Source organism: Diachasma alloeum, unplaced genomic scaffold, assembly GCF_001412515.2.
Source record: "Diachasma alloeum isolate Michigan unplaced genomic scaffold, Dall2.0 Dall_scaffold_00215, whole genome shotgun sequence".
NCBI classification, from domain to species: domain Eukaryota; kingdom Metazoa; phylum Arthropoda; class Insecta; order Hymenoptera; family Braconidae; genus Diachasma; species Diachasma alloeum.
The window spans coordinates 455,050-466,419 of NW_021680380.1; the positions used below are offsets into that span (position 1 = coordinate 455,050).

Consider the following 11,370-nt stretch of genomic DNA (forward strand, 5'->3'; position numbering starts at 1 on the left):
GACATGGGCTTACAGGTGCCACGTGCCCTAATTCGATGGTCACATGACCTAATTTAATATAGATCATATGGTAATAAGGAGCTGTCCAGGACGTGGCGCCTCAGGTGTCCGAATTAACAACCCCCGGTCATCTGAGGTGAGCGCGTCAGGTGTGCGTGAGTGGGGAGAGAATGGATGAGCCTTGCGTGCGTTAGTGTGAGGGACCTGTCAGCTGACAGGATTTCCAACATTCTCCCCGGCCGTCGGCAACTGTAAAGTTGTTGACGCAACCATAATGAGTAGAGCCATGGTGAGCTGAAACAAAAAACAAAATTCAAAACGCTCTTTGGTGAGCTGTCGGAGCTTGTCACCCATGAGTGAGTCCGTGAGACCGTCCGGAAGGTGCGCTGGCTAGGCATGGCAGCATCCTAGACGTCGGGGGTCGTAAATCCCTTCTGCGTTGGCTGCTGTCATTCTCACGTTGAACCCCGTCGGTTGGTCAGGGTCGTAAATCCGTCGAAGTTGACGAAGTCCAACGGTGAGAAGCCGGTGAGCTGTCCTGGTTCTATTCCCCTGAAGGTGAGATGGGCAAGAGGACGAGCTTGGCGATTGGCCTTGTCAGCGTCGTCTGAGCAGTCCTGATGGTGACTACCCTGGTGAGTCCGTCCGATCCTGGGTGCAGAGCGGTCACTCGGGCGAGAGGCCACTTCGCTGGCGGGAATCTCTCGTCCGTGAGTAGAACCAGTGAGCCGATCCGTATCTGATGAGTCGGATGGTGCCACTTGGATATCGCTTGAAGACGTTGGAGATATCCCGTGGACCACCTCTTCCAGAATCCTTGAAGCTTCTGCTGAATGAGCTGCCATCTAGAGAGCCTTGAGACGTTGAGTTGCTCTAAAGATGGCTCTGGAAGAGTCGTGGGAGCCTGACCGATGAGAAAATGCCCTGGTGTCAAGGCTGAACAGTCATCAGGATCATCCGTGAGCGGTTCCAGTGGTCGTGAGTTGAGCACTGCCTCGATTTGAGCGAGCAAAGTGGTGAGTTCCTCAAAAGTGAGCAGATCCTCTCCGATCGTCCGGGTGAGATGGAACTTCACCGACTTCACCGCCGCTTCCCATTTCCCTCCAAAGTGCGGAGCACCTGGAGGATTGAAGGACCACTGAGTCCCATCATTGATGAGGAGCTGTGCGAGCTGTCTTGATTGAGCTGATCCTGACGAGAAGAGCTTCTTTAGTTCCTTGTCAGCGCCAAGGAAATTGGTCCCACAGTCACTGAACAAGGAATGAGCGATCCCACGCCGACTTGAAAAGCGTCTATACGCCGCGATGAACCCCTCGGCTGAGTAGTCTGACACGACCTCGAGATGGACCGCTGAGGTGGTCATGCAGACAAAGATAGCCAACCAGCCTTTGTACGACTTGTGTCCCCGCCCTTTCCAGGACCGTAGAGACACTGGGCCGGCATAGTCGATCCCAGTGTTGAGAAAGGCTCGAGCGGGAGTGAGTCTGGCTGGTGGCAACTGGCCCATGAGCTGTTGAGCGCGTACTCCACGTTGGCGAGTGCAGTTAACGCACTTGAGGATGAAGGAGCGTACTGGTGCTCGACCTCCGAGTATCCAGTAGCTACTTCTGAGCTGCCTGAGGGTGAGCTGTGTGCCTCCGTGGAGTGTCCTTAGATGAGCCTGTCCGATGAGTAGCTGAGCCAGTTGAGATTCCTTCGGAATAATCACTTGGTTCCGGCTCTCCGGGCCTATGTGAGCAAACTTGAGCCGTCCTCCTATCCTCAATACCCCTTGGCGATCGATGAAGGGTGTGAGCTTGGTGAGGGGGTGGGATTTGCTGAACCTTTCCCCTCGTGAGATCGCTCTGAGTTGATCCTTGAAGTGAGCTGCCTGCGTGAGTTTGATCCAGAGGATGCGAGCCTCTTCAAGATCACCAAGAGTGAGCGGGTATCGAAGAGAAGAGTTGGGGGTTTTCCTGAGCCGAGCTATGAATCGTCGACAGATTGCTGTGACCCTGAGCAGTCGGTTGAACGATGAGAATCTGTCGACGAGATTCCAGAGCGCGATTGGATGAGCTTTTACATGTAGGAGAACTCCTGGCTTTTCCTCGAGGTCTGCGCTGAGGTCTTTTTCCAGAGCGTGAGTTGGCCATGATGAGCAGTCTTGATGAAGCCATGGTGGCCCTTTCCACCAGAGCTTATGAGATACCAGTTGGTGCGCTGATAGACCTCGAGATGCACAGTCTGCAGGATTCTCCTTGCCCAGTACCAATCTCCAATAAGCCTGCTGAGTGAGCTCCTGGATGAGTGCCACCCGATTTTTCACGAACTCCTTCCATCTTGAGGAGTGTGAGCTGATCCACGTGAGCGTGACCGATGAGTCGGTCCAGAGATAGGTGGTGGCGTTCGTGAGATTGAGTTGGTCCTTGACGTACTTAGTCAGTTTGGCCAGGAGGAGAGCCGCAGTGAGTTCTAGTCGTGGGATTGTCAGCCGTTTGAGCGGTGCGACCTTCGTTTTTGAGCAAACCAATGTGAGTTGTGATTTTCCCTTGTTGAGAACCTTGAGATAGATCACGGCTGACATCGCCACTTGTGATGCGTCGGAAAAACCGTGTACTTCGACGACGGAATCCGTGAGCAGTCCAAGCCACCGAGGTATGGTGATCTCTGATAACTGTGTGAGCTCCTCCCTGAATTGGCTCCATCGTTGAGCAGTTGTCTGGGAAACTGGTTCGTCCCATCCCAGTTTCTCGATCCATAGAGCCTGGAGCAATATCTTTGCTCGTATGACCACTGGCGCTAGGAAACCCAGTGGATCGAAGAGTTGAGCCGTTTCCGATAAAATGATTCTCTTCGTTATTGAGCTGGTCTCAGGCTGAGTGACGGAGAACTTGAAGTTGTCCGTTCCAGGATGCCAAGAAACCCCTAGAATCTTGGTGAGCGAGTCCTCTATGAATCGTTGTTCTTGAGAGGTGCTGTCAGGTTGAAGAGATGTGAGTAGAGCTGGGCTATTTGAGTGCCATTTGGCTAGCGGAAAGCCTCCTGACCGACAGAGCTGTGACACCTGATGAGCGGTCCTGAGTAGCTCTTCATCTGAGTCAGCACCCCCGCAGATATCGTCAACATATCGTCCTTTCATGAGCGGTTCCACAGCGAGAGGATAGTTCGATCCTTCATCCTCAACGAGCTGATGAAGAACACGCATTGAGAGGAACGGAGCTGACCTAGTGCCATATGTGACCGTGGTGAGTTGATAGGTGGCGATATCTCCGTTTGAGTCGGTCCAGAGTATTTGTTGGAGTGGCCAATCTTCCGGATGTACCCGAATTTGACGAAACATCTTGGTTATGTCCGTCATGAAAATGAGCCGTTTCCGCCGAGAAAAGAGAAGTACATCCGAGATATCCTTCTGCAACTTCTCACCCGTGTGCATAATCTCGTTCAACGATTGTCCTGAGCTGGTCTTGTTGGAGCCGTTGAAAACAACTCTGAGCTTCGTTGTCTCACTGCTCGCCCTGAGAACTCCGTGATGAGGGAAGAAATATTCCGGAGGAGCGTCAGCCCGAGAAGAACACGGACGGCCCGAAACCCTCAACCCTCCTGAAGCCGAGGCCTCATGTGCTAAGGTCATTTCGGTGCCCGTGCCCCCCCATTGAGCTGGCGCTGATGAGCTGATCTAGCGAGCTGTCCGGAGACTCGACGCATGTGGCCGAGCTCTTCATATTCCCTGAGGAAGTCCGTGTAGAGCTGACGATAAACCTCATCACGTGAGAGTTTCCTGAGCAGACGATGGAGGCAAGCGAGTGCAGACGATCGTGAATCTCCTAGCGAGGAAACTGGAGATTTGAGCGGTATCCGAACAATGTAGCGGCCAGATGCATCTCGTGAGTGGGTCCGTTGAAAGTGTTCTTCACACTGCGCTTCCTCCTCGTTGAGCTGAACCTCTGGTGTCCCAGGGATCTCTTCCTGGATCCAGAATTTGGTGAGCAGTTCGTTGAGATCCTCGTTGGTGACCGTTAGATGAGAAGTTGCTACTTGAGTAGTATCAGGACCTTCCGTTGGTCCGAATACGATCCATCCAAGTCGCGTGAGCTGAGCCGATGGTGAGTTTGGTCCGTTGGTGATGACTTGTGGTAAGATGAGTTGTCCATAGACATCAGCGCCAAGAAGGATGTCAATTGGTGCTGGTGTGAGAAAATCGGGATCAGCGAGCTGGAGTCCTTCCAGATGATCCCATGTGAGCTGACTTGGTGAGAATGTCGGTAATGAGGTTGTGAGCGGACCGAGAGCATAGGCAGAAACTCTGAGCTGAAAGTGAGAGCAAGTGGACTGTATTGTGAGCCGAACCTTGCCTAATGCCGGCCCAGATGCCGTGTCTCCAATCCCCGATATTCGTAGCTGTGTCTTGAGCCTTAACAGCCCAAGCTGACGAACGAGCTGGTCTGAGATGACGGAGATTTCCGACCCTGGATCGATGAGTAGACGAACCTGATGAGCTGGCTGATCTGGGCGTACCAAAAGCGCAAGGCTGGTAGCCAGAAGGACCCCAGGGCGGAAGTCTTGAGCGGATCCGGAATCTGAGTGGTGACCTGAGCAGGAGACGGCAATCTGAGCTGGTGATCTTCATTCCGACGACGTTGACTGGCCTTGGTCACCAGTCACCACCATGGGGATGTCGTTTTCGTGGGTGTAGGTCACCACCGGAACGGCCTTTTGCTGGGTTGAGTTGGTCTGTTGCCTCTGCTGAGCTGGACGTTGAGGCTGACTCGATGGCTGGTTGTGGAGCATCGAGTGGTGGAGGCCCCCGCAATACTGGCACTTGGTCTTGGACCTGCAGTCCCTCACCGAGTGCCGACCAAGGCAATTGTAGCAGAGGTAGCGACGCTCTACTACCTCCCTACGAGCTGATACCGAAAGTTGACGGAAGGATGAGCAGGATGTGAGGTAATGGTCTGCCTCACACATCGAGCACGGGTACGTGACCTTCCCCGATGGAGCGGACTTGGGAGCTGGCCTCGATTTTTGTGGTGGTTGAGCGGTGCCGTGGTGAACCTTCGCAGCGGTCGACTGCTTGGATGAGCTGACATTGGAGGGCTTTGTGGCAGGAGCACGAGGAACCGAGTTAATCTCGATGCTCTCCATCGCGCGAGCTCTCCCAGTGAGGAAATCCTTGAAGTCCTTGTATGAAGGATACTCCGCCGATGAACCGACCTTGACCTCCCAGGCTTCACGAAGCTTTGAGCTGAGCCGTTGCGAGACCGTATGTACGATCACCTGGTCCCACTGGGAGGTTGGGGAGCCGAGAGCCTCCAGAGCGTTCAGTGCCTCAGAGGTGACAGTGAGCAGGGCATTGAGCTCTTTGGCACTGTGAGAAGTCATGGTTGGGGGACTGAGGAGGTGTTCCAAATGAGCTGAAATGAGCAGTCGCTTATTCTCGTAGCGAGACAAGAGCAGTTCCCATGCAATCGAGAATGACTCATCCGAGATCGTAAGATTCGCGATGCGTTGAGCTGGCTCCCCTGAGAGACTAGTACGAAGATAATGCATCTTCTCCACGTTGGATAGATCCGTATTCGAGCCGACCAGAGACGCGAAAAGATCGCGGAACGAGCGCCAGTCCGCATAGGCCCCTCCGAACTTGGGCAGAGAAATCTCAGGGAGATAACGCTTGGAGTATGTGGGCTGAGCCGTCCCAGACGCGAGAGACCGACGAGATGAACCTGAGATCCCCCTTTTATCAATGAGCTGGCTTAAAATACCCCTTGCCTCATGATAATGCCCGATAGTAATGTCGAACCGATGGTCCTTGAAGTACGGCAATTCAAGGATCCCTTCGATCTTGCCGCTGCCAGCGATGAGCTTCTCATGAGTGCTCTCGAATTTTTCCCAGTAGGTCTCCAGGATCTCGAGTTTACCCTGGAGATTGGAGATTGTGAGGCTTTTCGCCTCTTCTGTGAGCAGCTCCTTGTAAACGCGTTCGATGAACGCTGCCCGAGAGTTATTCAGGCTAATGGTCGCCTCAAATGATGCCATAATTGAAAATAAGTGCGCAGCTCAAAAAAAGGAATGAACCGGAAAAACCTAAGTAAGGCGACCCCAAAAGCCAAGCAGTGAGCAGTGAGAAGCGATAAAATTAAGTATCCGGTCGGTTGAGCGGCAACAGTAATAACACCGAAGAGTCTTAATTTAGTAGGTAGCAGCAGTGAGCGATTCCGTTGAGCAGGCGCGAGAATTTATTGAAAAATTCAAAAAAAACGAAAAAGGGTTGGAGAATATAAAGGGAGCGGTAGCCAAAAAAAACAAAGTTGAATGCTCCAAAAAATTCAAAAAAAAGGAAAAAATGGCAAAAGTAGCAAGAGGTAATTAAATGCTACTTAGCCGAGTGAGTGATGTTGAGCTGGACCAGTGCAGGAACGCTGCAGTTGAGAAAAAAGTCCAAAGTCCCGGGGATGAGCTGCTCCAAAATTCAAATATTCCCGCGGGCCGGTAATGCAGTTCCCTGATGATTGGAGAGCTGGACTGGTTGAGGTCCACTGCGTACGCTGAGCCAACGAGCTGGTCCCCGTAGGTTGAGCACCACTGACCGCGGCACTTCCACTCCCGCCAAAACCCAACAAAAAAACCGAAAACCGAAAAATATTCCACCGATCCGGCTCGAAGGACCAAAATGTTTGATGAGATGCCTGGATCGGGGAATTAATTGTGCGGATGGATGAGTTGGAGTCGGATTACGGGGAGTGGGATGAGTAGAACCAAGAAATGAGCGGAACACGTGCACGTGGTCACAAATTCACTGTATTTGTCAAAGTTATATTCACAATAATTAAATGTCACTAATTGAGTCACTGATAACTGGAATTAATGAGCGGACCGAATTCTATGAATTAATAATAACTGAGCTGACACAATGAGTTAATCCGAGTCACTAGAGATGAGCAGTACCATAAAAGAAGTGTCTCTAACTAGATCCCGGAAACGAATGAGAGAGAGACACGGGCTTACAGGTGCCACGTGCCCTAATTCGATGGTCACATGACCTAATTTAATATAGATCATATGGTAATAAGGAGCTGTCCAGGACGTGGCGCCTCAGGTGTCCGAATTAACAACCCCCGGTCATCTGAGGTGAGCGCGTCAGGTGTGCGTGAGTGGGGAGAGAATGGATGAGCCTTGCGTGCGTTAGTGTGAGGGACCTGTCAGCTGACAGGATTTCCAACACAAAAACTTGAGCTACCTGCTACCTTAACTCTACTTCAGAGCTACCTTAAGTCCGGAAAATTACTCAAATTGGTTACCTATCGCGTGAATCGATTGCCTAACATTTTAGAATAATATTCATTAAATAACTTCGTAAAATAAACCAGACATTTTGCAGATATTTTTGTCCAGTCAGTTTTGTTGAGTTAGAGTTTTGTTAGTGCGGAGATAATTCTATGTCAATTCGGTTTAGGGCCAAAATATCACCGTGGATAACTTGGCCAAGATAATGTGCTACCCAGTGGTTTTTTGTGACCCTTCTGGTTTATTGATCGAGTGAGTACATAGGTCGGCTCGAAATATTCGCGCTCCCTTAGTCGTGGGAGTGTTAGGGCTTTGCAGGTGGAAAGTCGTAGGGGCAAGAACCCAGTTGTCAATGCGAATTGCCGTTTTGTTGTGAGTTTAGTTAAGTGTTCGTAAAGTTCTAATCACTCTCCGGAGAGTACCCTCGGGAGATAAGCTACCTTATTCAACCATAAATAGAGCAAAGACCGGCTCAAACATTTCCGTTTTCATTTTTTTTAGTTCCAGAAATTTTGTCGCAGTCCGTAACAATAATTAAAATCAATATCCCCATTCAGTAATAAATTCAAATATTTAATTATACGCCATAGTCGCCATTACGGTATCCACCCGGACGACCAAAGTGAGGTACGAGTCGATTTAACTCCCTGAACGAGCTCTCTTTCGAGGTAATTATCGAGGCCCCGTGACCAAAATTCCATCGAATTCAACGCTCCAGACTATGGTAAGTACTCGTGTACTTATTTAGAGGTGTTTAAAAGTGAATTAGTAGATTTTTTTGAAAAAGAAATTGGAGCGCATGGGATGGCGTCGCTACCTCTCGGAATGACGCCAACACCGATACTCATGGTTTGAAGGGTAGAAAACCCTTCAAACGAACTCAAATGGTCCCTGGAAGCTACCTGAATGTACCTAAATGTTAATCATGCTACCTGAAATAGTGATTATGGTGACAATTAGTGATTTTATACATCTCGCTACGGTGATCGATGCCACGTGCTATCTGCTCTCTGGCTCCCTGTCTGCTTGCTCTTTAGGTCCGCTTATTTTCGCTAAAGATTGTTACTTGCTACCTATTTTTCCGCATTCTCGTCTTCTCCTAAGAGTTTTAGGAGAAAAATCAGACTGCGTGAGATATCTTTTATGGCACGCCGTGCAATAAGTCGAGTTTATCGCACGCTGCGCTTCGCGCAGCGTGCTTCAAACTCGACTTCTGCACGATGTGGCATAAAATAGTATAGACTACTCGGGCATAAACTTCGTTTTCAACGAATATGAATACAAACCTCACCTTCGGCTCGGCCTGTAAACTTCATATTCGTCGAAAACGAAATTTGTGCCTTTGTACTCTAATATACTATTATGTGACTTCTACGCGTTCTATGCTACCTTGAATGTTCGTCAATTGTGGAATTCCGGTTGGGCATGGGGACGCTATCATGATTGTTACCTTAACAATTTTATGGTTGGAATCCACAATAAATGAACTCAGTTTCTGCTCTCTAATATTGATTAATTAGCTCTCTATCCGATTCCGAGTCGTTTGACACCAAAATCGGCCAATTTCAATGGAGCAAATCTCCATTGTCGGTTTGAAATCCACCCTTCCGGTGGAATAGCCACGGGGCAAGCATCCAAATCCCCTCGCTCTCTTTTTGTATCATTTTCAGTGGGGATAACTAACTAATTGCGTCTTAGGGATGGCCAAATGACCGAAAATAAATGAAAAAGGCTCTCCGAAATAGAAAATGTGAATAATTAGGAGAAATTAGGGAAAATGTCATACATTTTCCGTAGCTCCCTCTCACATTCGTGTAGCTACCTCGCTCGCTCTCTCTCGCTCCCCAGCTATATCCACGCGTCCTTTCTCTCTCAGATTCATGCGAACCGCGTGGATAATACCTTTGCCTATCTCCCTGCTAACTTTTAGTTGGGATCATTTCTTTTTCTACAATAAAATTAGTTTATTATTTTTTCGCGTCCGTGGGATTGTTCATCCCCTATTTGAAATTATGTCGAGTCAAAATTTGTATAAAATTTGTAGTTGCAAAATCGAAAATTGTGTAAAATATTGGCAATAGCGGAACATGTCAGTATAATTACGTTTTATCATTGGATTTTACCTACCCCCGATCTATCTAGAATTAAGATACTGGATTTTGAGCTCTTGATGAAGGATTGGTTTTTGTTTATTGGTTTTCCTGTCCACGAATCCACCCCTCTCTCCACGACCCGCACACTGAGCAGCCGAGTAAATCCCGTACTCTCGTGGTTGCAATCCCTGAGTTTTAGCTTCTGGGTTTTGTTGTGTCTCTTTTCGAATTCCGGGGATGGTTAGTATTTAGTTTAAGGCAATGGGTTACGGTTCGTCGATTCCGCGTTGCTAAAAATCGGCTGGCGCCCTAAATACACGAAGCAAGATTTGGATGAGCTGCTGACCATTCCCGGAGTTCTGTTTTGTTGTTGAGTTTTGGTGTTTCGGGTTTGGTTGATCGCGAGACCGAAGGTAATGATTTAGCCGTGTTAGGATAATCGAGAATTTTGGGTTAGGGTTTATTGAGTATTTGTTGAGACTACGGAAAAATCATTACAATATCTCATCCCGGGGCGATGCCAACGGTCATTTCAACCCTGGACACCCCTGACGGACCAACCCGAGAGTTGGGATTCTCAGTTTTTACCGTAAACCTAGAGTATTTCTCGGGATTTACTAGAATTGGAATGAGCTCGTAACCTAGAGTTTTTCTGTTTTCTCTGAGGTCTTGGGGGCAAAACCGAGAGTTCTTTTTTAACTTTAGGGATGATTGTAGGTTTCCTCTGAGGTCTTGGACAAAACCGAGAGTTATTTTTTAACTTGAGGGATGACTCTATGTCTTCTTTAGGGTCTTGGGGACGAAACCGAGAGTTACTTTTTAACTTTAGGGATAGGTCTAGGCTTTCTTCAGAGTTTTGGGAACAAAACCGAGAGTTCTTTTTCAATTTGAGGGATGAGCCAAGGCTATCTTTAGGGTTTTGGGGACAAAACCGAGAGTTATTTTTCAACTTTAGGGATGAGTCTGTGTTTTCTTTAGCGTTTTCGAGACAAAACTGAAAGTTATTTTTGGTAATAGGTATTAAAGATCCACTTTTTTAAAAACAGTAAATTCAATACAATTTTATGAACTATGGCGCTTACTGTGTTGGATTCTGATGTAGTAACCTCGCTCCCAGATTAGCGATGTATTTAGAAGATGGCCTACCAATAAAGTCGGACATTATGGGGTTCAAATCCAGCCGCGACCCCGTCGTGAGCCGTAGGTAACGCCAAGTGCTGGTAAGGCAAGATTTAATACTGCCTTAGCATAAGACACTGGACTTAGATTTAATTTCATGAGAATATCTCAGTTTAATTCTGAATTTGATTCAATTTGCCTCACGAGGGAAGGCGTAGGATAGGGGTATGCCCTGTACATCTTATGAGCATCAAAATATACATTTGAGTGTTTCATAGAGGTTGAAATTTAAATTAAAAAAGTAAGAAATGTTACGCAGACCTCACTGTAGACTACCCATAGAATAAACAGACAATATTTTGCAATTTTTAATCTTACTAAATTAAAATAAATTTTTCGAATTTTTAATTTTAAAATAATGTAACACCCATAGTACATTCTGAGAGCGACACTTTAAATAAGGTTTCCCATTATTATATTCAATAGATAAATCCAATTAAATTTATTAAACGTAAATTCATTCGAAGTCATGTCTCGGTATCTTTTACCTAATTTTTTTACTTTAGGGATGAGTCTATGTTTTCTCTAGGATTTTGGAGGCAAAACCACGAGTTATTTTCAACTTCTCGATCTTAGAGGGAAGTTATTGTAATGGGTCCGCAAATCGAAAGTGGAAATTTCACCTGATCTCCACGTTTCATGATCCCTAGAAACGTTCCATGACTGTGTGTGTGTGTATATGTGTGTGTGTGCGTATGTGAACAAAATTTTGCCCAACGTTTTCTCTTAAACAAATGGTCTGGTTTTCGTTTTTTGTTTTTCAATGGATCCGCATATACCAAACTTAGACCTGATTAAATTCTGAACGTGATCGTCTCAGCAGTTTTTGAGTTATTCC

At 47.7% G+C, this 11,370-nt stretch overlaps 2 protein-coding genes across 2 annotated transcripts; both read right to left on the minus strand.

Annotated features, from left to right (window-relative positions):
- Nucleotides 1–544: 544 nt before the first annotated feature.
- LOC107037259 lies at nt 545–3,610 on the minus strand. Its single transcript, XM_015255721.1, has 2 exons — nt 1,120–3,610; nt 545–990 (listed from the first exon to the last, which is right to left on the minus strand). Exons 1-2 carry the CDS (start codon nt 3,608–3,610, stop codon nt 545–547), a joined length of 2,937 nt encoding a protein of 978 aa, XP_015111207.1.
- LOC107037260 lies at nt 3,607–6,012 on the minus strand. Its single transcript, XM_015255722.1, has 2 exons — nt 4,635–6,012; nt 3,607–4,568 (listed from the first exon to the last, which is right to left on the minus strand). Exons 1-2 carry the CDS (start codon nt 6,010–6,012, stop codon nt 3,607–3,609), a joined length of 2,340 nt encoding a protein of 779 aa, XP_015111208.1.
- Between the last annotated feature and the right edge of the window lie 5,358 nt (nt 6,013–11,370).